The sequence below is a fragment of the Tetrao urogallus genome (assembly GCF_951394365.1).
Source record: "Tetrao urogallus genome assembly, chromosome: 7".
Taxonomy (NCBI): domain Eukaryota; kingdom Metazoa; phylum Chordata; class Aves; order Galliformes; family Phasianidae; genus Tetrao; species Tetrao urogallus.
In genome coordinates, this window is record NC_136820.1 from 11239233 (window position 1) to 11265775 (window position 26543).

Here is a 26543-nt window from a genome sequence, read left to right on the forward strand (position 1 = left end):
ATAGGATGTACTCACACTTTTTTTCCCTTATTACTGTCTTTGTAGCAGGGAAAACCAGGCTCTGCAAGCTGAGTAGGGAAAGGGCAATGGTGGTCCAGGCTCACACTGAAGGACTTCAGGCTTGACTGTAACTTGCAGTGCCTGAAGCAAACCTGCCCAGGGCGAGGAGAAAGCAGTTTCAGGCAGTAAGGATGCTTCAACCACTCACTTTGCAAACCAACTTGACATTTTAAAGAAAGGATAATCATTACCATCCGTTTGGCTCCCTGTGACCAGCGATGCTTTCCCCCATTGGAATAAACAGGGTTTTTCCTATTGAACTTTCAGTGTTTCTCAAATGACCTCTGTGTGCACCATCAAGGGTGTGAATTTACGTAATTACAGGTGGTCTTGGCGGCTGTGCACACACAAGGCTTTCCGCACCATGAACGTATGAGTTCCCAAGCGCATTCATGAACATTGATGGCAGCACTTAAGGTCTGATTTTAGGAAAGCAAAAAGCAGAGCTGTTGTTATTTGGGTTGTTTGGAGCAAAGCTCTGAAAAATACTCAGATGTGTGTGAGGTTTCTGAGAAACTCCAGTTTATTTTTGTCCTGTGTTTCTAACATGGATATGGAGATTTATGGGAGGAGGCCAGTGTAAGCTGAGTGTAAGCAAAGCATTCCTGTCCTGAGAAGCTATGGATGCTCTATCCGTTGAGATGTTTAAGACCAGGCTGGATGGGGCTTTGGGCAACTTGGTCTAGTGGGAAGTGTTCCTGCTCATGGCAGGGGGGTGGAACTTCGTGGTCTTTAAGGTTCCTTCCAACCCAAACCATTCTGTGGTTCTTGTGTGCTGCCTTCTGGAAGACACTGGCTGCTGGCTCCCTCTCCTGCAGCATTTCATCTTTTATTTTTTCAAGCTTTTACTCTTACAAACAATTCCTTATCCCTTCCTTGGCAGTGTATTGTCCCACCATGTTCTGCTGTAGATATGCTCGTACTTCCAAAATAAATAATTGCAAAGCAAAGAGGAACAAGGCCTTCTTCCCTACTTATTGTCTCAAGCCTCGTTGCTGAATTGCTGGGAAATGTCCCTGTAAAGCAGATGGGTGGTGCTGGGCTGGAAAACAGAGACTTATAAAGTAGGCTGGCCATCAGCAAGGAAGAGATGAGAGCTTGGTACCAACACAGGTAGCAGCCAGCAGGGTGGCTTTTCAGCTGGTGCTGTGATACCTGCAATGGCTTTAGGGCAAAGCAGACACAGTGGCTTAGTAATGCAGAAACTCTCAATGACTTTCTTCCTTCTGATCCACAGGCCCAACGACCGTGGAGAAGGACGGGGCTGAAGCACCCTTCCCTATTGGCTCTGCTAATCTTGTTGGCCCTGGCCCTGCTGGCACTCTCCTACCTCCCCTCTCCACCAAATGGGGACCATGGCCTGGCCCCTTCGGCCCATGTGGCACCAGCACCTCCAGCACCTGCATCACTCCTGCTGGCACCCCGGCCCCGGCGAGATGTGGCCATCACCCCGTGTGGGGACCAGCCCACCAGCCGGGGAGCAAAAAGACACAGGGGGAAAGGACGTTGGCTGAGGCAGTGGGGTGCCTCAATGCCTTCCCCTTGTGCGGATCAGCCATGCAGGTGGGGCGGCTCACCTCAGGAGGACAGGCTGTGTTTTGGTGAGACAGTCCCACCGTGGCTCTCAGAGGATGACATCCAGAAGATGGAGCTGCTGGCCCGTGGCCAAGTAGTCTCCAAACGCCGTGTGCCAGCCCATGGGCAGGTCCTGCGCATCCGTCTGCGTGCTGATGGTGACACCCAGCCTGCCAGTCCAGGGGAGGACTGTGGGGATGGGCGATGTGGGCTCATCAAGCGCTCCACAGACCTCTATGAGGTGGTGGCCTTCCACCTGGACAGGGTCTTAGGGCTGAACAGGAGCCTGCCTGCAGTGGCCCGCCGCTTCTCCAGCCCCATCCTACCCTACAGCTATACCAATGGTGTCCCCCGGCCCCTCATCTGGTGGGCACCTGACGTCCAGCACCTGGAGGACACCAACAATGACCAGAACTCTTGTGCCCTGGGGTGGCTGCAGTATCAGGAGATGCTACGGTCCCACAGTGTGGCCCCGGAGGCAGGAAACACAGCCTGTGCAAGCATCCAGCGCGGTGAGTGGGGCCGCTTGGCGCTCTTCGACTTCCTCCTGCAGGTAGGGCTTGGGCGAGGGAGGCTGCCATTAACACTGCATGGGACACCAGGTCCTCCTGCACCTGGCCACAATTCTCTGTCCATCACATCTTTCTCTACTAGGGGTAGCACAGGAATTGTGTTTTCTTGGGTGAGAGTATCAAAACATGAGCCAAAATATCACTGCTGAGGTATCACTTGGCACTTTCTGGGATGTCCCAAAGATCATAGAATCATAGAATCCTTAGAGTTGGAAGGGACCTCTGAAAGCCATCTAATCCAATTCCCCTGCCATAAACAGGGACACCACAGCTAGATCGGGGTGCCCAGGGCCTGATCCAGCCTCACCTTGAAAGTCACTAGGGATGAAGCATCAACCACACCACTGGGCAACCTGTTCCAGTGCCTTCACCTTCCTCACGACCCTGTCTCAAGTGGTGACTCTCACACATGACTTGGGCGAGCTTGTGGTGAGCAGCAGTAACCAGCAGAATTGAAAAACTGAAGAATATCTCCAAAACCTACACTGGTGCCTATCCCTGCCTTTGCACATTCAGCCACGAAGCAAACATGGCCTTTCAAGGAACATGGACACCTGTGGAGAAAACACTCTGCTGAGTTTGGCTCTGGATGGTTGGGTTTGCCAGGCAAAATTCAAACCAAAGAGGAAATTTTTTCTGCTCAGCTCCAGGGATTTTAACATGTAGTGAATCCTCCAGGCTTCAAGCCCAGGCAAAGTCCCTCTGACAACAAAAAGAAAATCCCTGCTACCTTTCCTTCATCTCTCCATCACAGTGCAGCACAAGAAGGCACAAGTCTATTTATTTTTTCTTTTCAGAGTAGGCTGTCTTTAAACAAAAAAATGCATTTTTCGTGCTCATAAAGTGTGCATTTTCTGGAGGCTTTAGTTTCATAATTGCTGGCTTTTTAGAGGATATGAATGTCTGCTCTCATGTGGTACAGCTTCATCCCAGTGTGGCTTCCTTTGCTGTGCATCATGTGGGTGCTGCAGTGGCTCAGGACAGGGCACTGCTTGGTGAAGGCAGCATCCCCTGCACCAGCCCTGGGGCTTCCATGTGCTTTTTCCAGAGATGTGCTGCATGGGGGTCAGCACTCATGCACCTTTGTTTGGTAGTGCCTTTTCCTCCTCTTCCTTAGAGTGAACAGTGTCTCATCTTCTGTCTGGAAAATCATAGCCTGTGCTGTGAGAGATTACTGCATGTCACAGGCAGTTATCACGTATTATGGGGCAACCTTGAGGAGGCAAAAGGGATTGCTATGGAAAGAAGACCTGTTCAGGCACCTCACAGCTGCAACTTCAATTAGTGGACAAGGGCGAACTATCTGAAAGGGCAATTATATATATAGATACATACATTAAAAAAAAAAAAAAAAAAGCAGAAAAAAGAGAAATAAGAAAATTAAATGTGTGCTTTCGTTACTCTTTTTTTTTTCTCTTTTTTTTTCCAAACTCTGACCATTAATCTTTATAACATCAGACTGTGGCTGGCAGAGGAGGAGCAGTCGTGGCTGGGCTTGGAAGTATTTTAGATGAAACAGCCAAACAAATGGGAAGATTAACCAACTCCTTTCCCTTCCCCAGGCCCAAATCCTATTGAGCACAGTGGAAAAGCTGAGTCTCCAGAAGCAAAAGCCATCCAGTTTTAAGGAAAATTTCCCTCAGAGGGCTGAAAGAGTGAAATGATATATCAAAGAGCAATCCACAAATTTTTTTCTTAATAGCTCCAATGGAATCCTCCCATGTGGAAAAATCACACAAAGAGGCACAAAGCCAGCAGGATGCTGTAGAAAAGAAATTACATCTTTCAGAAATGGCTCTAGCATCCTGCAGTACATGCTAGAGAGTGGGAAGCCATGAGCTTTGAACCCTCCCATGCAGCCCTCAACCACGCATTGAGATCTTCGTTGTCTTCTCGAAGGTTTTAGAATTTGACTTCTTCCCATCTGCTCTCCTTCTGTGTTTCAGAGCTTTTTGCTGAAAACAGGGAATGTAGAAACTTGGGACTTGATCCAAATGCTGTGGTAGTGGCCATAAATGTCTCCAGGGTTCTGCAAGTCCAGGAGTCTTGCACATGGTTCCCCCTGGCCTTCTTCTCTTTCTGGTGATGCAAGAGTTACTCAAACTTGTCAGTGCTCTACTTGAGAGCTCCAGCAATCGCAGATTATGTTTGATAAATACCTTCCCCTCAAGGCTGCACAAGCAAAGTCCTGGTCCTTCCCTTTTTTTTTCCTTCCTATACCCAGCAGAAAGACAAAAAAAAAACAACAAATGCTGGTACTTCATCACCTGTTGTTCAACACCCGGACTACTTTGCTGACTCCTTCAGGATGCAGTGGTCCTGGCAGTCCCATCTTCTTCCTGATGATGGCTACCCCTCTGTTATGGGCTTTTCTATGGCAATTTCCCCTTTCCTCTCCTATCAGGAAGCTGGAAGTGGTGGCTCTTGGTGCTGGGAGAAGTGGTCCCCATCCCAGCCAAACCTGGAATCAAAGAGAAACTTAAATCAAAGGTGCTTTGTAACAGATATTGAACTGAGCAGATGAGAGAAGGTGTGACTCATGTATCTGTGTTACAGCAGCAGGACCTGATGCACCCTTTGTGAGCGTCATTTGGATGTAAACGTAAGTGACACAGGGAAAGCTGCTGGGGTACAGCTGGTCAGAACTTTGGAAGTGCTCTAAATGTGCCACTACCCAGCTGGTTCATCTCTCAGGGTATATCTGGGACACCAGAATCAGCCTCCACCATACAATTCATGAGTCTGGCACCAAATGTCCTTGGTTTCAGATGTCCACGGGGGACTGGAGGTGGCTGGGACAGGGCAGAGCCCCACTCTGTGCATGCTGTTCCCATCTCTCTTCTCCTGGGCTTTCTTCAGGCGCACTCCAACTTGACTCCCTGCCTCCAGCTGCTGGGAGTGCTGACAAACTTCAGAGGGGTGCTCGGGAAGTACTGACTCATCACCACCACCATAACCACAGCATCCTTACCGCAATGTCTCCTTCTCCTTCTTGGCGTCTTGGACTCAGGATTTCCACACCCTGGTGGCTTTTGCACAACCATGCTGGTTTGTTGGGAATTTGGCCCCAAACTTCTCCCAACCGTAACTATCGTGGGCTTCTGTGTGGTGCCTCCAGGTCTGTGCAGAGCTTGCTTCTCCCTGATACATGAGTGCATTTAATGTCTGCATAAATCATCCCAGACTGTCTTCACCTTCTGTGCAGACTATTATTCTGCTATGAAAGAAAACAACACCGCGGGCGAGAGAAATTGGTGTGCTGAGCTTTTTAGTATATGGACAAAGGAAATGTATGGAAGAAATGTGATGTTTTCTTTCATTTCAATGTGTTTCATGTCAAAGGGAACTTTAGCACTTTAATGGGTAGCTCTCCCAGTGGAGAAATGCTGACTGGAGTGCTTCATTAAACGTCAGGAAATAGAGGGATTTGTTAAGGATCTCTGGAGTGGGACTAATCTGTTTCTTGCAGGGTTATGGAAGTAATAGCCATGGAAAACAAACCTTGCACTTCCTGTGGCATCCTCCCCAATGCATAGCTGTGTTTCCTACTGGGCCCTGTCTCAAAGCACAACTTTGTTAAATTTTACTAATTATCAGATGAGATGAGCAGGTACCACTTGTAAGTTGCTCACCCTTGACAGTCTACAGCTCTGCAGCTGCTTCAGGAGCCTCTGTGCATGCTGAGCCCTGGTTCCTGGCTCAACACCAGCCGTCTCAACAAACTTTGTGCTGCAGCTGGGCTGCTTGCTGCTGAATTTGCCTTGCTTCACAGCCTTGACGTGTCTTATTGAAGTTATTTTGCATAGCCCTTCCTTTCATTTCAGCTGCAAGCATAGCCCACTTGGTCTGTGCAGCACGTGGTGTCTGAACTCCAACATGAAAACTTGTCATTGTCACCTCTGTCAGGCTCCTCTCCAGTCGCAAGGCATTTTGCAAGTCTCAGCTTCTGGGTGCTTCCCTGTCTCTCTCATGCACTGGTGTAAGCAGCTTTTCTACTTAATGACCACCTAGGATCCTTAAAAACATGTTATTTCCATCTGAACAAGAAAATCTCCTTGTGAGAAACACTTTGGACCTGCCCATGCAGGGCATCTGCTCCCACTGAGGACCCCAAATATCTCCCACAGGTTCATGACCGCCTGGACCGATATTGCTGTGGATTCGAGCCTGATGCCTCCGAGCCCTGTGTGGAGGAGATGCTCCATGAAAAGTGTCGAAACCCATCCGAGTTGTTCCTGGTGCACATCCTGGTACGTCCCCAGCCCCTGTGATCCCTTTCTGCTGCCCATGTGCCAGAGGTTGCTCTGGACAAAATATAAGATCCCTGGGCGGTGCTGGCAGCTGCAGATCCCACCGGTTCTCAGGGTTACTCAGTGCATTAAAAAGCCAGCCTAAAACACTAGGCTGGTGACTCCCCACGGTAGACAAGCTTCTCCTTCCCACCTCTGCTGGCAGGTCCGGAGGAGCGCTCCGTCCCAGCTGGTGTTTATCGACAACGCAGGCCGGCCACAGCAACCAGAGTCAAAGCTCAACTTCAGGCTGCTGCAGGGCATAGACAGGTGAGATGGGCAGTGCGTGAGCACTTGGTGGGGTATCTCCTCCCTACCTTCCTGTTTCTCATGTGCAGGCTTTGATGATTTCTGGGTCAGTGTACCTGATGGCAGACTCCATCTCCGTTCATCATTTCAGCTTCCCAGAGACAGCTGTGGCCACACTGAGGTCGGGCTGCCTGACCCACAGGCTGCTGAAGTCGCTGTACAGGGACCAGGAGCTGTGGCAGAGCCAGGGAGGTGCTGCAGGGCTGTGGCCTCTGCTGCAGGTCCTGGAGAGGCGGGGACAAATCCTGCTGCAGTACCTCCAGGAGCACAACCTGACTGTGGTGAGGGACACCCTGCACTGAGCCCTGCAGTGGTCTGCAAAGTGAAACTGAACGTGGGTTCTTGCTTCTCCAAAAGGTGTCTTTTTATTAACCCCTGTTAGTGGGATGTCCTGGGAAAGGACAAGGGGTTGTGGGGTGTAGGAAAGAGGAAGAGGAGACTTTCTGAAACAACCAACAGATGTTTGGAAAGGCATTAAGCAAGATTTATCACACAATCTGCTCAACGTGGAGTTTTCAAAGAAGGAGAACATCTGTGAGATTTTGGATGTTCCCAAAATAACAAAAGTAGGGACTCTGGAGTGGTGCGGGGAAAAGCAGAGTGAACCCTAATAATCAAGGACAAGTCCCCAGAGCTGAGCTCTACCTTCTCCCGTGGTGGAGGTGACGTATGCCTATGTCTGCATTAAGCTTTCTCTAAGGCTTGCAGATAAATCTTACCAAACAGCCAGGAAACCTTCGACAGAAAGCAACCAAGTGCAAAACGCCATCTGAGGATGCTGATAACAAAAGAGAGCCTGCCCCCCCTTTATCATATCTTCCAGCATTGCCCACCAGTCGAGCAGTGTATACATTGATACAATAGTCAGGATTGAGAGCCCTGAATGAAGTAGAGGAGACCATCAGGGGTGCCTCTGCACACTGCTGCCCTGTTGCCCTTGAGCTGGAGAAAGTGTCCACCCGTGCAGCCAGAGAGGCAGAAAGCAGGCACTCACACTGCTCCTCTTGCATCCATCTCAGCAGTGTGTCAGGTTTAGAGCCTGCCAGGGGATACTTTTGTAGCCGTGCTGATAAGTGTAGGCAATTACCTTTTCCTCTTGCTTAAGAGAAGATGAAGTGAGGCTGGAGTGACATTAATCAGTGAGCGTGAGTGCTCTCAGAAAGCACTGGTATTAGCCTTGCCTGCACCTCAGCATCCTGAACGCTTTGCTGTGGTCCTGCCCTGGTGCTGGCAAGGGAAAGCCTATCTGCCATCATCATCTCCTCCTCTGCCAGGGTGGCCTGCATGAGAATTCATTCTGAGGAGGTTTGTAAGAATGGAGGAGAACAAAATAACTCATCCTGGGTCCAAAATGTCTCATCCATAATAATAAATGAGATTGATAATCATAAAATCGTAGAATCACTAAGGCTGGAATCATTAAGGTTGGAAAAGAGAAGATCACCTACCACCACCACGCCCACTCAATTATGTCCCTCAGTGCCACATCCACACGGTCCTTCAACACCTCCAGGGACGGTGACTGCACCACCTCCCTGGGCAGCCTGTGCCACTGCATCACTGCTCTTTCTCAGAAGAAATTCTTCCTCATATCCAACCTGAACCTCTGCTGGTGCAACTTGAAGCAATTCTCTCTCATCCTATCGCTGTTAGAGCAGCTGGGAGCAGAGGCTGACCCCCACCTCACCACAGCCAGCTGTAGGTCTCCCCTGAGCCTCCTCTTCTCCAGACTGAACAACCCCAGCTCCCGTGTGCTCCAGACCTTCACAGCTTCATTGCGCTTCTTTGAGCATAATAAACATAATGCAATGGAGCATCATGAAATCCAGAAAACACACCATGGTAAGCTCCATGGTAGCTGTGGCATTAGTTTGGATGTGTAGCATTAGTCATAGTCATTAAAATGAGAAACTTCACTAAAAGAGAGTTCGTCATCCCATGCAAGTCGAGTTCTCAGCAAGGAGAGAGGGGAAGGAGGGGTGATGCACGGTGGCTAAAGCTGTTTGCTTTTCTGGGCTGAGCGGCAGCCTTTATTGTGCTTCTGATTGCATCGGCTTGACCTTAGCATTGCATGAGATACTGGGGATCTTTCTAGCTTTTTGGCATTTCCTTACCTGTAACATGAGTTTGCTGGCTTAACAGCAAACATTAGAGATATGGGAACATCTGTGAGCCTTTATGTACCTGAATCAAAATTCGTATATCTGCCCAGTATGTACAAACAAGCTCCCCTGTGACCCCAGGCACGAGCATCCAGTAACATTGGCATAAGCATCCCCCAAAAGCATGCCACCTGGAAAAACAGAGGAGGAGTGCCTGTGGAAGAAGGAAAGCTTCTCCAGAAGGCCTTCTTGCAGCATTTGCAGGCTGCTGCTTGACCTGCCCATTGCAGCCATAAGACACCAAATCCTTCCACCTTTGCAGATCTTGCTGAGCATCCTGAGCACCCACTGAGAACCACGAGATCCCTGCTCATGTAAAGGCATACACACAATCAGAAGGCTGGAAGCCCTGGAAGCTCAGCCCTGTGCAAATGTATTGTTAAATCACTGGATATAAAAATAACCCGCCTTTCAGAAAGCAATTTATTTGTGCTTTAGGTACTTGCTTAAATATTTATGTGGAAAAGGAAAAAAAAAACCTCTCTGACATAAGAATATCATTGTAGCAATGGCTTTAAGATTAATGGAAGCAAATTAGCCTGACGTTTTATTTACGTCCAGCAAAGAAATAGATAAACTCTCCTCGTGATGGATTTTCTTCATTAGTGGAGAGAATGCCTAAGGTAAGATTTCAACATTGTTTCCGTCAAGTGGTTGGACAAACGGTTTATCAAAAGGGTGTAAAATTGCCGGGAAATGGAGCAGATTAATGACCAGTGGAGGGGAGATCATGGAATTTATGACATAAGTAGCAGCATCACTGGAGCCTAGGAAGCAGCTTATTAGATAAGCAACGTATGCCTCCACGCACAACCTGAAGGCTTCGCCGGCATACAGCAGATTTACAGCTTATAGAAAAAAAGGGGCTGAAACAGTGAGGCAGTGCTTGGTTTTCACCTGGTGCTCGGGTGAAATATCCCCATAAAACCCCGTGTCTGCTCACAAGCGTGGCTGCCCCAACTGAGCTCACGGGCAAAGCATCAGAACTCATTTTTGTGTCTGAATGACTGACACAAGGCACTCTCCCCAGGGGTTTTTCTGAAAGCAGGTGCCCTGCTCTGTCAGGGTCTGAGTGCAGGCAGTTCTGTGGCTTGCTGGGAGTTATGGTGGGCTTCACCCCCAATTGTGGCTCCCCAGGGAAAACCCTCCTTCACTGCAGTAGGGCTGCCAGTTGTTTTACTCCCTTGCTAGAGCTCGTGAACATATTATTTCTCCCCAATTAAAAACCTCTTAGGCTTTAGGGAAAATAACCTTGTCTTTGAGCCTGTGCAGCAATAACACTGTTCACAACTTATTTTGAAGGGTTTGGAAGCTATTACAGCAGTAATAGTAATACCAGTAACAACAACAATAACATCTAGGACGTTGCCGGTCTTTTGATTCTTCTAAAAAAATCCCACAGCACTGAAGGTTCATGGGTCCCATACGGCTCCTCCACCAGTTATCTCTGGAATGATAAACAGCTGTCACATTAGGCAAGCAGGGGAAAGGAAATTGTGAAGCAGTCCCTTCCCCACAGTGGCCCATAGCCACAGCCCACAGGCATGTGCTCAGGTCGGCCAGATGCGCAGGAGGGGCTTTGGTGTAAGAACGCCTAAGAAAGTCCAGGTTAAATGGTGCCATAAATCTCCAAGGTTTGTCTCCAGCAGGTGGCATGGGCTCGACAGGGATCCAAATATAGAACCATCTAGGTTGGAGAAGACCTTCAAGACCACCGAGTCCAACCATTAACCTGAACTACATGTCCCATCACTAAACTATGTTTCTTACTTTCACATCCACACATCTCTCCAGTATTCACAAGGATGGGGACTTCACCAACTCTTTATCCGAATATTATCTGAAACACATCCAGAAGACGACTTCTCTTTACTCTGACCTTCTTACCACACTTACTGTGCTTCTTTTTGTGTGCCTTTCCAATGTGCTTTCCCTTTGCCACTGCAAAAGCAGGCTGATGGATGAATACAGCTGTGCAATCACCACTAGAGCTGGCAGCTGAAAATATGAATCAGAAGCAGTTCTTCCAGAGAAGGAGTAGTCTATAAGGGTCCACGTTTGCATTTCCAGAAACTGGGATCATCTCCCTGACTCACTTTGCAGATGTGGATTAAGGAATATCCTAAACACACAGGCATTACTGATGAAGTGATGAAACAACCCCTATACTGAGGCTTTTATGAGGTGGACTGTGTGTGTGTGGACAAGCTGCATGTCACACAGACACCTGTGGGTTTTTTTCTGTCCAACCAGCCCTTGCAGGGTTGTTTTGGCCCACACCTCAAGCCTCTTGCTAGGGGTCTTCAATTGGATGTCTTCATGGCTCTGTCTGGGTCAAAAACCTTGAATGGTGTGAAGACAAAGCTCCCCAAAACTCATTCTCGGGCTATTTTGACTTCCCTTTCTCCCTCCTAAAACTCCAGCTGCCTTTCAGTATTGTGGAACTGATGGAGATTAGCAGAAGCCTCCAGTGCACAGGCTACGAGGCCACTCCATCAACACTGACATTAACTCCTATTTCATCTAGTAACTATTTTCATTGCTAGTCCTTCTCATTTCTTTGATTTGTGATATCCAGGCACCGTAGGGACTTGTGTTACCTGTGGCATATCTACCACAAACAACAAGCAGGAGGCAGGGAAGAGAAGTCTGATCTTTCCCTCAGTTCATGAGCTCTTGCCTCCCTCTCACTTTTTGCATAAGGATTTTGCTTGACAGTTCTGTGGTTTGTCACTGACTGCCCAGCAGTGCTTCCCCAGCCGTGTGTGTGCTGCTGGCTGAACTGCCTGCAACTGCAGGCACGGGAACAGCTCTCCCACTCCTGCTTTTTGGGCAGATTTTGTTCCGTTTGATTTTTTTTCTTTTCCCCATATCCAGAATTAGTGTAATGGGACACAGTGGCACAGGCTTTGCTGTGAGTATTTATGCAGGTGTTGGATTTTAATTGACCATCCTGGCTGCATCACGTAAGCCCCAGGGCTGATTATGTACATAAACAAATGAATTTTTTATTGCTTTGACCTCTCCTGAAACAAGTTCTTGGCTCCTCTGAATTAAATACATTAAAAAAATGGATCTGTTAAGCCAAGCAGCAGATTTGGGTTTCTAGAAAGTGCTGACAGGATACCAGGAGGCTGAGATTTCAATAATTGGAGCAAAGCTTCTTAAATAGTTTTTATTCAGTTCAGCAGGGTCTGCCAGTTCTGCTTCTTGTCCAGAGCAAATAGCCTGGGAGCAGGGAAGTGGCAAGTATATATATTCAGGATAAAGAGCCTCAGCCTACATTCCCTTGGCACTGGGAGGGAAGTGATGGTTCAGTGTGTGTCTTGAGAGAGAAATCAGGAATCACATGGGAAGGCACAAATAAGAATAAAGGAAAGCTCATGCTTACCACTTAAACTGAAATTGAAAGCCAAAGTTGCAAAGATCAGGGATCTCTTTATCCTCGTTGCTCCCAGTGAAGGCCAGTGCAATGTGCTGAGGAGCAGCTCAGGGGCAGGCTGTCACATCTGGCAGGTGATCCCTGCTCGTCTCAAGCACTGGAGCACAGCCCTTCCTGCCCCTGCTTTGCCCTTCCTCCTTGTCATCCTCAGCTGTTCAGAAGGATGTGGAAACTTGCTGTGAGTGTTTCCAAATGGTTGGGGTCCAGCTGGGGGGTGAGGATGGGGTACAGCACAGCTCTTTCTGTATCCAGATAAATGACATTCATTCTTCAGAAAAGTTGGGACCTTTAGCAACCCTTGTTGGCCTCACCAATGTCAAGAATGCAGATATGTCCACAGCATATGGGAAAAGGAGCTGCACAAGTCTGCTCTGCTCTACTGGTACAGCTACTTGTGCTGTCACAGGCGAATGAGTTGCTGCCACCAACAGCTGGGAAGCTTTGCAGGGTGCTGGTGCAAGCAGCCATCCCCAACCTCCATCATCTCCAACTCTTTCATCACAGGGCCTAAGAAACAAGCTTCCCAAGCTCACAAACTCATATTTTTTTCCCTTACAAGGAGGAAGTTTACAGCAGGGTCGGCCTGATTCAGGAGTTCCCATCTCCCAGCTAGCCTGAGCCCAGAGAAGAGCAGTTTCCATGCTGCAGTTGAACAAAAGCACACACACAACCAATGAACTTCAGACAGTGTTTTATTTGCAGAGCAAACATAAGGCGAGAAGCCAGCACTTTCACTGCCTGGATGCTGGGAGCTGCACACACTTGGCTGGAGAGCAGTAAGGACTGGCTTCAGCACCAGCCTCAACCTGCTTTTTCTGCATGACAGCTGATTTTGTAGCAGGGCTGGTGTCTGAGTTTGAAGCACCAGAAGGGCTAGCGCCAGTTGATGGGAGGAGGTCGAGCCTGGAAAGGGATCCCAGTGTGAGCTAAGAAAGGTTTAGTTCGGGGGGAAGGGAACTTTTGTAATGACATCAGAAGCTGAGGTGCAATTAAAATGGTGTTTGCTTGTAAGGGAGCGAAGGGAAATTGCTGCTGCAGTAAGACAGCTTAGGAGGCAACTTGAAGAAATGCTTTCACTGTGATTCCCCAGCTCTGGTGTTATCCGTGTCAAAATCTAATAAAATGTGGATGTTCCTCAAGCAAACAGCTTTTAAGACTTCAGAGATCCAGGCTTATAGCAGCTGAGAGAGACTACAGCTGTAATTCTTTGGTCTTAAGCAAAAACATTAGTCATTACCTCCAACTGAGCTGAATCATTGATTCCATAAAACCCATGTTTTAACAGTCATCAATCGCAGATGATGGGCTGCTGCCCAAAGCTGGAGGCTCAGTAGGGACAACCTCATGGGGACAGTTGATTCCTGCACGTGCAATTGTCTCACCATACATTTCCAGCACTAACATGAAGAGCAGCTTCCCTTGCCAGCCTCCACATGGCTGGAAAATGAGGCTGAGGCAGGCAATGTGGAGTCACACGCACAGCCTGCTGCCCCCACCGGCCCCACAGTGGCCTTCGTGGCCTGTTGCCTCCACCAGCCCCACACACACCACACCAGAGCCCCACAGGGGTGCTGGTACTGCCCAGGAGTCAGAGAGGGCAAAGAGGACTGAGCTTTGAGTCAGTCCCTCCAAAATGCTCTCGCTCCCTTTACGCGTGTGGGGATGACAGGCAGCCACAGGGCTGAGGGATGGTGCAAGCAGAGGCGTTGTTGATGTGAGTACCTGCAGGGATGTGGGCAATGAAGTCATTTCTCTGTCTTTGCAGAGCTGCAGCCTTGAAGGTTGTCTCTTTTATTCTGTGGGGACCACAGGATGCAAAAAACAGATGCCATCTGTCCACCGCGCCTTGTAAATCAGTTTTTAATCATGCTGGGGAGAAGGCTGTCTGCTGCCGCTGTTGCTAACCAGGTCTACAGGAGTTACTCTGTGAAATTTACATTTCTGAGATGGCTCAGGGATCAGGGCTCCATCCCTAGGAGGCTGAAATGCAATCTCTCCGTCTCTCACTGATTTTCTGCCCTGTTGTGGGAAACCACTGGGGCGATGCCCACAGTGAACAGGCAGGGGTAGCGCTGGTTGTACATCCAAGCTGAGCTCCCACAGTCCCAGACCCCTCACCTCTGGTTACATCTGATCTTCCCATCGCTCACACCCCACACGGGGAAGGGCAGCTCTGCTTCACTAAGAGGTGGATACCCTGTGCCATGGGTCCTGAGGTGCTCAAGGGACTGGGATGGAGGCTGGCTGGAGGGCTGTGTCAGGGGTTGCTATTCATTGCTTTGGGTTACAGTGGATCATGCAGGAAGAGGCCATAGAGACGTGGCACAGTGCTGTGCTGTCTGATCATGTACAACCCTGATGTGATTCTTAAAGTGAGCATGGTGACACTAAAGCAGGCTGCTGAGGATGTTTGAAAACATTCTGAGCTGTCCTTATTCCCATTTTTTTCAGACATTATGTTTGGAACAACCATTGCCAGTGCTATTGGGAAGCTGAAAGTGTGCCTTTTTGTGAGTGAAGAATCAATGACTTGCTGGCTTCTTCCCAATGCCATTAAATCAAATTGTTTTATTAAAAAGGCAACGTCTTCAGAGAACCACTGTGCCCTTGGTTAGCTGTCTCACATGGATTTATTTTTCAGCAAAGAACTTATCAAGGCCTTTGGAGATGTGGCCATCGGCTTTGACCCATGCAGATGCTCTCTAAGGTGCCGTCAGCATCTTCTGCCAGGCTGCAGGAGCAAATTGCAGCTGCACCACCACCAAGAGATGTCCCTGCTTTGACACACCCATAGAGGGTGAGGAAATGGGGGTCCTCACAAGATGCTGAGAGGAAGATACTTTGGATTCTGGTCAGGGCTCCATAAAGGGGGATGAGGCGCTTGGTGCCCAGCCACTGCAGCTGAGTGCAACAAAGCAAGTTCTTTTAAACAGTTCTCATAGGTTGTTGTTTGCCTCTGTATGGGAACTACTGAGTCACGGCCTGAGCCTCTGATTGATCACCTGAGGCGAGCACTGAGTCAGCCATGGAGCACAGGTGAAGGCAATTCACCTGTGCTGCCAGAAGGGGTGGAGCCAGGCTGCATCCCTCCTAGACCTATTTAAGAGCTGGCTACCAGTGGGGAAGGATCTTTTCTGGAGATTGCCTCTGCTGGTGTTTTGTGGGTGAGCCCAGGATAGGGGTAAGCCTTCTATTTATCCTCTTTTGTTATCATAGTCTGCTTTGCCTAACTCTCTTGTTTATTTTGTGATTATAGTATCCTAATAGTCTCTGATTATACAGCCTCTCACCAGTTTCCTCATCCCAGCTCTGTTCCCAAGACCTATGGGTGGGGGAGCCTGTCCAGACCCTGCACCAAAGGGTATGGGGTGCTAGGGCCCAAAAAAGAGCAGGATGGGGTCATTCCAACACAACCTTACTGGAGATTGGGGAGTGAGGACCAAGGTTGGCTTTATCCAAATATCCCTGATGAGATCCTTCTCCAGCAGCCCTGCTGATAAGCACATTCATTTCTCCCTTTGTTCTCTGGCTGAAAAAGCAGAGAATTTCAAAACAAAACACTGCTGAGAAAAAAAAAATCATTGGTCTCCTGAGACACAAATCACAGCTACAATCCCATGTCAGGAGTATGGAAACAGTCTTTCTATGTGTTGTAGGAGGCTTGACAAGTGGGAAAATATTTCTCAGCTGTGTTTTCTCCCTCCAGTCTGGATTAATAACTTGGCTCTGGTTTTTAGGTAGAAATTTCTCCCCTCCCTGTAACAAATACATTTTAAAATGCAAGTAGCCAGAGAGAAAAAGTATCTACTGGCTGTGTGTTTTGTGCTGCATTCCTTCCCTTCATAAAGCATTCCTCTTTTAAAAGCGCTTTAGCTCTTCATGGCTTTTCTTCTTCAGAATTTACAGTGGTGCCTGCACTGGAATATGCGGGGAGTTCAGATTTCAAGGTGTAGCTTAGTGTATGCATTGGATCAGCTGGAGCTGCCACATGGAGTTAACTGAGGAGGAAGCAGCCCCCAGCTCAAAGATCAGCCTGGGTGTCTGGCCAGTGCCCAGTGGAAGCCACTGCCCTGTTCCAGCCCCTGAGCATCACCTCAGGGTCTGCTGAGACACAGTTTGAGGAATGGAAAAACACAGTGAGCCCAAGCAGCAGTGCCTTCCTCTGAAGCCCTGGCATTGCAGATGGGGGTCCTTCCTCAGCTGAATTGAAAAATTAATTATCCCAATCAGGGAGCTTCAGAGTTAAGTCACAAATTGATCCCTTTCACAGTCAGCTTCCAATATGCCCCTCTAGTGAGAGCCTTTTTAAATGAAGCGATGCTCAGAGAGTATCACACACTGCAGAGCCCTGCCTGGACCTGGCCCAGCAAGTCTGGCTGTGCCTGAGTGCATTGCACGGCTTTCTGCTTTGGTTTTCTTCCCGGTGAGCAGTTGTATTCAAGGGACAGATTTTTGTTTATTCCTCTGCAACCTGCATGGCTATTTACATGAACACAAAGAGTGTGACAAAAGCTATCAAGGCAGAAAAGGGAGAAAAAAAAAAAAAAGATGCCTGGTTCTGCAATTGGATGCACTGACTACACCTGCTTGCATTGTGGCAGGTCTTGGCATTTTGCTCCTGAAATTGATGCTTCCATGCTGTTGGTAACTCTTTCAGAAAAATTAGCAAGATGATATGGGACTGGCTTTGCAGGCTCCTTCCACCAAGCAGAGAGCATTTCCAAATGAGTCACTCATCTTGCCCAGGGCAGCACTAACTGAGGTGCACTACTGCTGTGCCTGTATCATTTTCTTCTTTTCCCCCTGAAGCATGACTGCTTTAAAAGGCAACTGAAAAAGCAGGGCCAAAATCCTTGCCTAGGATTTTGTGGCTTGATTGTGCACAGCACTCACCTAAGCAGCCTTGATCTGAGTTAATGATAAGGAAGAATCCAACTGACCATGAATATGCTCTGCTCTGGTTTTTAGGAGCTAAGCAGGATTATCAGCTGTACCCACACAGGTGAAGCCTCACAGAGCTGCTCATGTTCCTGGTGCAATGTGTGAACATCAACAATCGCACAGTGCTTCTTGAAAGCATTTGTGGGCCGCTCAGTTCAAGCTCCTTGGAAGAGGAGCTGAAGGTTGTGCTGTGCTTTGTGCCGTGGCCCACCTCAGCTCTTACCCAAGGGCAGGGGTGCTCAGCAAGAGTGCAGAATCATGGCCATGAGAAACCCTGAGTTTCTGAATCAGAGCATGCTTAAAATGGGTCCTATCTCCAGGAGGTGATGGTGCCTATAAGGAGAACACACACCATAGAGGATGAAGCCAACTGTTCCTCGGCAGAGCTTGCTTTCACATTCAAGCTTTGCAGCATGCTTTTGGGGAGAAAGGCTCCCCTGAGATTCCCACGACACCTCTGCAGTGCAGGTGGGGGCCCTTATATCCTCACTGAAGGACATCCAGTGGGAGTTGCAGCCATCCCTCTGGCCTGGCAAAAGGAAAATGGTCTGAATGAAACACCATTTAATCAGAAAGTACCTTCTATCCCCTCAGGAATTATTGAAAAATATGCTTCAAAACTAATTTTCAGAGGAAAGCTGGCACCTGAATTCAAATTTTCAATTAATATGGTGATTATCTCTCTACCAGACCTTTGCAGGAGAGACTGAGGGAGGAAAAATTGCCAGAGAAACAAAGCATTTCCCACAGGAGCAGCCAGGATGTGCAGTCATGGTGAGCATCCCCTTGGAGCTGCAGCAGAGACATCCCAAACTATGAACCATTCATGCACAGAGAAAAGCATCTTTCTCTGTCTGAAGGGAACAGATGAAAAAAGTTGTTTGTGAAATACAGATGCAAACAGCAGTCCTTCCTCCTCCTTTGGTTATTTGCTCCTGGGTGAGCACACTCACTGGTGTTTGCCTAAAAACCAGGAAGCTTTGTAAGAACTCACCCAGGCAGCAGCACTCCATGTGCCACCTCCCACTGCTTCACTCCTGTGGCAGGAGAACCCTTCAGAAACCAGACACAGTTCATTGAAGGCATTCAAGAGGGGTTTCCCAAGGTCTACACCTTGCCTATATGGTGGTAAGCTACACTGGGAAAAGCAAAATGTGGTGAGAGATGCCTGGACTGAGTTGCACCTGTAAGGGATAGAGATGGGGGCAGCAGATATAAGGATCAGTAGGATGTGGATGATCTTTGAAATGTCATGCCAACAGAAATGTTCACAACGGGAAAATGATGCTTTTGCTGGTGATGGGATTGCTGGAATCCCCAGCAAATATCTCGGCTCACCTTGAAGGACTGTGGAAGCCTGCAGGCTGCCTCATCTCAGCCCACCCTTTACCTGCAGCCAAGGAGATGTAGGAGGTGGCCACTGTTGCTGGGAGCAAATGACAGGGAGTCTCTGGGCCCGACAGGGTGATACATGCAGTGGGTTCACTTGTAGGTGCCGCACTGTTGCATACACAGAAATGGCTGGCCCAGGAGGAAAAGCCAACAATTTGATTGAGCCGTTCAAATAAGCAAAACAAAGGAAATAACAAAAGGTAACTCAATTAAATTTTAAAGGCGACACACTTTCAAATGTTGGGACTGAGCAACACTTAAAGGTGATGATTGTTGCCAAGTTATTTGGAGAAAACAGGAGGCTGTCGGTTTGTTCGTTTGAATGCACCAACGCTATTTCAGCAGTCAGCATGTTCTGGAGGGATGGTCTGAGAGGCAATGAGCAGGGCCAGGCTCTCGCCCTGTGCACGCACTTGCCGAGCCATGCCCAGCTCTGTGCTGCTGGCCCATTAGGGGACGCGCAGTGGAGGAGGTGACTTACCTTACATAAAGATTGAGATGTGCTTTGCACACACGCAGATGGTGATGCTTCTCCTGCCACCCACAGCACAGATGGACTGTCAGTCATCACAGCGAAAGCCATTCCAAGAGTGTTTCTACCCCAAGTCCGTTGGGAAAGAATTAAGTGCTCTTATCCACCAAAAATATTGTAGAAATAAGTCTGCTATTTATATAGCTTGGCAGATGAGACACAGCAATAAAGCAGAGATGCTGAAGTCACCCTTTTGTTCAACACAAATTAAATCCTGCCTGCCCCTCTGTTCCCTACAAGGAGCTGCAGGGCGCCATTAGGTCTCCCATCAGCCTCCTCTGCCTGTCCTGAGCCAACCAAGAGATCTCAGCTGCTCCTTGTATCTTGCCTTATAGACCCTTCCCCATCTTCACAGGCCTCCTTTCGGCACTCTCTAATCATTCTATGTCCTTTTATTGTGGTGCCCAAAGCTGCACCCAGTGCTGGAGGTGAGGCCACGCAGTGCAGAGCACAGCGGGACAAACTTTTCCCCCTGGCAGTGTGGGCCTGACGCACCGCCCTGGGTACAGTTGGCCCTTTGGGCTGCCAGGGCACACAGCAATACATGCAGTTTTGCACCTTTCCTAGTGAAGGCAGAAAGTGTTCCTACCACCTCTTCCTACCCTGAGGTGTGAAACTTGCACACGATGACCCACCTAGAAAAATGCATCAAGAAAAGCCAAAAGTAGGAGAATCTCAGAGGGCCAAAAGATAGTAACAACAACAATAATATAAAGCAGTAATTTTGCTAAGTGGAAGCTAGCCCAAAATAATTTATGGTAGGTACAAGCTTTCCTGGATGAGGTTTACTGCCTGGGAGGATGCAAGTGACACTGAGAGGAAAGCGTTGCTCGACCCGACTGCCTCTCCCAGATAGACAGCATGGATCTGTGAGGAGACAGTGATCTGTGTCCGTGCTGCTCACATCAGAGGGAGCAAGCTCTAAATTATTCCTCATCACATGGAGGATGGCTTTGAGGCTGATAGCTCCCTGCGAGGCTTGGAAAGACATGCAGATGATGCTGATAGCCTGTGTCCTGCCATGTGCCTATCTCAAAAAGACGTTACTTAAATAACTAAAATATACATAATAATATACATAACTAAAATAAAAGAAAAACTAGTGTGTGTTTATTATTATTTCCTGAGAAACTGACATACAGGTGCTCTTAAATATTCTGACATGAGCTCCTGCAGGTGACCATATCAAATGCAGCCTACCTGATCTCCCCACTATTTGTTCACACAGGTTTCCCTGCAGGCAGTGTGACTCAATGGGTTTTCAGTCCTCAGTTTGCACTACTCTAGCCTGCTCCCTGCTCTCTTCAGGCTACGCTTCCGTGGTAACTGCTCTTCCACTGCCAAGCAAAGGTATATCCAGTAAGATAAGCATCATCCGTATGTTCAGTCTTCCCAACACACCCAGGGCAGCGTGGAGCTGAACCTCTTTGGAAATATTTCTTTTCCTGGACACTTTGAGGATGTCTATAAGTTTAGCTCTATAGGCAACCTATATAACACTATATATAACACTATATAACACTATATAGAATAACACTAGCATGAACTTTCCTGTTTCTTCCATGCTTCTGAAGTCCTGTCCCATAGGACCATAGCTCCATACTGCTGCTCCAGTGCTGCACACCTGTGACCCGGTGAACTCTCCATTTGGTTCTTCCTCCTCCTCAGTCCAAGAGTAGTCCTGTAGTAGTAGTCCAGCCAAGAGTACTCCTGCTGCAGTTGGCTGCTCCTTGTGCTTTGGCTAATTAAAATGAGATAGGAAATGGCAGCCAGAGGAAATCCTCTTGGACCATCCGTCTCTGTAAGCAGGCCGGGCAGCAGTGAGCTTCAGCCCAGCTTGTTATTAGCATCTTGCCCTGCCCCAGGAGGATTTTGGATTTAATCCCAGCCATTTTTCTTTTTCCTGGACAGTGGGGCCAGACAACACCACAGAGATTACTGTATTTGCTCTGGGAGCATAAACAAATGATGTGGGGGTGGAAAGTGTGAGTCTCTTGCACAGAACAACTTGTCAAAAGGAGGCCCTTGAGCTTGCTTGATTAATAAACTCTTTTGGAAATAGTACAACCCAGCTCTTAGCTGTGACTTCCTGCATGTGTGAGAGATGCATCCCCAGCTACTGTGTACAAAAAACCTGCATTTTTAAAAAAAACTTAGGCAATGCCAGGCTGGCATTCCTTTTGATCAGTGAAATGGCATTGACAAAGTCCCACCAGGTCTTCTTGAAATGGGAAGCCTGGAGGCTGTGTGAGAAGCAAGAGAAGCAAACAGCCTGTGGGACAGGGGAGGATGGGGAAAAAAATGGAACAGACCTGCAGATGGCAAGGTTATTAAAGAGAAAGAAAATTCATCATGGTAAGATGCTAGCACTCCAGTGCAGGTCTTGAGGTAGCATAAATCAGCATAATATTACCATGCCTGATTGAGGACAGCTAAAGGCTGGGCCGTGCTCTCCCAACGTTGCTTCCTGCAGGAAAGCAGATATTCAGGGTAAGTCATCAAGGCTCTGGTACAGACATTCACATACTGAGCAGGTGTTGGAGGCAAATAGTAACATTATCTTCTTAATTTCTGTGTTCAGCTCCCTCAGAATTCGAAATGGAAAAATCCTTTGTTTCCATCTCATACAGTATTCACAGCACTGACAAGGAAGACAGCTTGAATGCACACTTTCAGCAAGCATATTTGATTATCTTCTGGAAAAAAAGAAGACTCTGAATGCAATAAACTTTTTCAGGCTCAAGATAACAGTGTATGGAAACCCACATACATGACACTATGGCTCTGTAGCCAGCTTTGTTGATTAGAACCATTAGGATAAGGGAAGAAAATGATTAATGTGCTGCAAGCAATCTGCAAACATTAGAAAACTGGCAATTGTGTGAAACTAATTTTAAATGAAACAGGATGGCCTACTGACTGTGGGCAAAGAACAGCTAAAAAAGGCACTCAGAAAGATGGGCAGAAGAGCAGCACGCAGACCAAGAGCCCGCCCATGACAAAAGGTGGCTATTAAGACCACAGGCAGCTCATGTACCCAAAGGAAATCACTTCTGAAAACTAATGCAAAATGAACTCTGACTACATTTCAGCCTATGAAGGCTTACTGAACACTGACTTTGCAGGGCATTGACACTACCACCCTTGCAACAGCCAGCAGAGAACAGCCCGTGGCCATGGGGCCACATTCAACTTAAAAGGTTGTGGGGCTGTGAGGCTGCAAAAAAGCCCGGCTGTGAGCAGGAGCAGCAGCCAGTGAGGTGCTGGAAGCCACAGGATGGCTTTCCCAAGCAGCCCCATCTCACATCTGTCTCCTCTTTATGAAGTTTTCCTCATCTGAGTTCTGATGTATGTGCTACGTGACATGCAGGCAAATGAAGACTTTAGGACACAGCACAGATACTCACTTCACTTCAGCAAGAAAACCATGTTGTTCAAGAAAACAACAGCCAGAGGATTCAGGCACCACTTCAACAGGGCAACAAATAACAGTGGGCAAGACTACAGTGGTGAAGCAAACACAGACTTTGACAGAATTTGGGATTTTTTTTTCCCTTTACGTCATAAAAAAAAACTGTTTGAAAATGAAACGAGACATAATGAAAATGAATTCACAGAAGGAGCAGTAGCCTGAAGGTCCAATGTTGTACTGTGGTGTTCCACTCATTTTTCAACCCTCCTTTTTCTTGTCTGATTTTTGTACCAATGCTTTTCTCCTCCTCTCACTGAAACTCATATTATAATCCTGCCTTGAGATGCTCACCTACCAGTCCATCACTCGGAAAGCAAGCCATTTATCCTACTGCTCAGACATCCATCCAGACCTTGGCAGGACAGCAGGGAGCAGAGAGAGAGAGAGGAGAGCAGTTTGCCTGTTGCTTTAATGTTGGTTATAAGCTATGGAGCGTGCTAACATCGATCAACAAAATCCGTTCACACTTCTGTCCCTTTCTTCCTCTCTCCCTCAAGGACTCACAGCTCCAGCTCGGAGCTTCCTTTTATTTTTCATTCAGTCTAATGCAACAGCACCCATGTAACTGCCACTGCCTGACTCTGCTTCCTTTCCTTCACATCAGCTAAATCTGTGCCCGGAAAGCCTCCCCATGGGTCCTACCTGCCACTTAACAAAGCGTGCACTGATTAGCTGCTGATCTCAACAGATGACGCTGATCAGAAAACAAACAAGGATTTTCTTTGAGAGGATTTTCATGCAGACCTCTTTCCCCACTGCCTCTTTCCAAAACACCCCTTTTCCTTCCCAAAGAAATGCATACAACACACAAAATGAAAACCAACACTAAAACACAGTAAGTTCTTTTCCCCATTCCAACCTCCCACCTGCTGCTCCAGCCTTTTGTGTCGGAAGCAACATGCTACTCCAGTGGCACAGTGCATAAGGCATGTGCAGCGATTTTAAACACAGCACCGTCATTGTTGTCTCCTTCAGTCAAAACAAAATAAAAAGCTACCTTATACACATTTCATCACAGCAACAGACAGATCTATCACAACATGCATTTTGACACACAGTATAAAGCAAAAATGCCATTGAGGTTTACAGCAGTTTAATGAAAGCTCTCATACCAAATCCTTAACTCAAACTTAATTATTGAAAAAAAAAAAATAACTTACAATGAAAAAGCTGATGAGAACTGCTCACCTACCCACGGAATTAACTGCGGAGTAACGCTGTGCTTAGATACTCACCACACAATAGAAACAAATTTAAATCACGACTAAGGTACACACGATTCAATTCCATTCTGTTTTCAATTAGATGTATTCATGTAATGTAACCTCTGCAAGTTCTCTGAAGAACAGAGAGTTGTTCTCTTTATTTTTTTTTCTAACACTCACTGGAAATAAATACCATCTAAAGAACACACACACACAGAGTGCAGTCAGATGGACATTGAGGCACTGGTACAGTCTAGTCCTCTTCAGCCCTCTACAACTACAAGACCGTCAGTTTTAAACCACAGATAGCATAGAGGGCAGAGCTGTACAGGTAGTGCACAGGTTATGTACTACACAAGAGCACATCTGCAAAAGGTCCCAAGAGATTTTTGTTGAAGATGCAGCGTATCCACACCAGGTATATTGTGAAGGGCTTAATGTTTTCTGAGAAGGTGTGATTCTGATGGGACAATATATAAGGCATGTAGGTGTTTTCCCCTTGCTCTTGTATCCACACTTCATATTTCACTTCTCTGACCTTCAGGTACTTAAGGTTCCAGGGTACCTGCCAGGACACAGAAAGCCTAGCTTCACTCGTGCCCTGGACAGAGGCCTGACACCTGGCATCCCTCACTTTGCCAGGGTAGAGGCTACCAGACCACTTCTTCTTAGTCCCGGGCTTAGACTTCACAGTCTGCCTGATGACATGGATGAGGGAAGGGATGTCCACCTTCGTGTCCTGGTAGGCACGGAACAGCCACTCAGGGTTGCGGCAGCACAGATGCCGCGGCACCTCTGTGCTCTTAATGATGCGCTCTTGCTCAGCTTTGTCGAGATGTGCAATCCCACCCTGATCCCAAGGTCTATCCGGGTAGGTAACGGTGTCTTCCCTGGCAGTGTTCTGCCAGGCAATGTACTGAAGGTCCATGCCAGGAAGCGTTGCCAGGGTTTTGTAAGGGGTATAATGTTCAGGGTTGATGGCATAAGGAAAGAGCTCCACCACCGTGGCACCTCTTGGCAGGAAGAGAGACATCACTAATTGGGCCCCATGCATGCTGACCAGCATGGACGCGTTGCTGATCAGCCGGACGATGTCAGAAAACGAATGCTCCTCCAGAGAGACCGTAATGGTCTTCATCTGAAACTCCTGGGCGAGGGCCAGGATTAGTTCTGCCTCATTTAGGATAAGTCTGTTGATTGTTCGACTGAACACGACGATGTATTCCTCACTGGTGCTTTCTTCCAAGCTGACGTTCAGCTTCTCCATCATGAATTTGGTGAACTGCCTGATCTCGTTACCAGAAACCAAGATGTTAGCCTTCGGCCCTTGTGGCTGGACAAATCCATACTGGTACCAGGTGGTGATTTTGGACAGTCCCACGTAGGATTTGGTAAAGCATAGGAGCCTGCCCAGGGTTTTCAGCTGCTCCCTAAGGAGCGGTTGCTTGTTACTCAATAACTTGTAGAGGTCAAAATGAACACCTTCACTCCACCCTTCCATGAAGAAGAGCCGTGTCTCCAGGTCTAAATCAGTGAACTGCTGCATGGTGTAATAGATGGGAAGGAGGTCGTCGTGAAAGACGTGCATCAAGTTATCCGGGTTGAACCTGTTAGCAATCAGTGCCACGTCAGGCACGAAGACTGGCTTTGGCATAAACTTCAGCGCAGCAGCGGGCAGCTCCACAAAGTTGAAGTACTGGGTGTTGTGATCTTCCACAGAGGAGAGGTCGAGCAGAGCTGGCTGGAACCTACGGGAGCCCAGGTTGGGCAGCATGACCGAGGAGTTGCTGTGGAAATAGATGAACTCCTCAGCCTCGGTTGAGTAGCAAAGGGACTCAAAGCGGCAGATGCGGTCGGTGTGCATCCTGCCAGTGCACACCATCTTAGTGCCATCCTCCAGCAGGGTCTGGAGAGCTGCATGGTAGTCAATCTGAACCTGAGAGAGCTCCTGGGACTGGCGCATGAGGACCAGCTCCTCTTCGATCATGAAGGCATGCTCTCGTAGTTTGATGTATTTCCACAGCACCGTAGCGAGGACAGACACGAGCAGGGCATTAAACACAGCTGCTATGTTCATTCTGTAGTTAGATCCTAGCAAAATGACAGGTGGGGAATGCAACAGAAGGCAAGAACATCATTAACACTCCTTGACATGGTGAAGGCAAAGACCTGTGGAAAATAAAATAAGAAAAAAAACATTTAAACATCAAGTTTACAGACTTACCATAACTCATATTTCAAGGACTATTCAAGAGTGTAGGGATTTTTCAGCATTTTTTCTTTTTCAAGGGGAAAGGGAGAAAGTGTGCCAAAGCAGTACTTGAAAATGGAAAAAAACACACAAAAGAAAGAAACTTTCTTCTCTCATTTCCATTTCTACCCTTGTGAAGAAGACAAAAAAATAAAAAAAAACAAAAAGGTTAAGGATGAGCTCTATGAAGCTTTGTTAGAGAAAAGGTTACTTTCCCTGGGACTTTGGCTTACTCTGTTTTTTGCAGACCAGTCCAACAGCAAGAGGAAAGGCAGCGTCACAGTCATTGGCCACTCTGACAGGCCATGGCCACTCTGTCCCTCACCTTAAATGTAATTAAT

General features: G+C 47.8%; 2 protein-coding genes across 2 annotated transcripts; one reads left to right on the plus strand and one right to left on the minus strand.

Annotated features, from left to right (window-relative positions):
- Window positions 1–424: 424 nt before the first annotated feature.
- Window positions 425–7107, plus strand: GASK1A (golgi associated kinase 1A; the record flags this gene model as incomplete). Its single annotated transcript, XM_079538483.1, has 5 exons — window positions 425–430; window positions 1298–2188; window positions 6335–6457; window positions 6663–6766; window positions 6897–7107. 5 exons carry the CDS (start codon window positions 425–427, stop codon window positions 7105–7107), a joined length of 1335 nt encoding a protein of 444 aa, XP_079394609.1.
- Window positions 7108–24294: 17187 nt separating this feature from the next.
- POMGNT2 (protein O-linked mannose N-acetylglucosaminyltransferase 2 (beta 1,4-)) lies at window positions 24295–26028 on the minus strand (the record flags this gene model as incomplete). Its single annotated transcript, XM_079538112.1, has 1 exon — window positions 24295–26028. One exon carries the CDS (start codon window positions 26026–26028, stop codon window positions 24295–24297), a length of 1734 nt encoding a protein of 577 aa, XP_079394238.1.
- Between the last annotated feature and the right edge of the window lie 515 nt (window positions 26029–26543).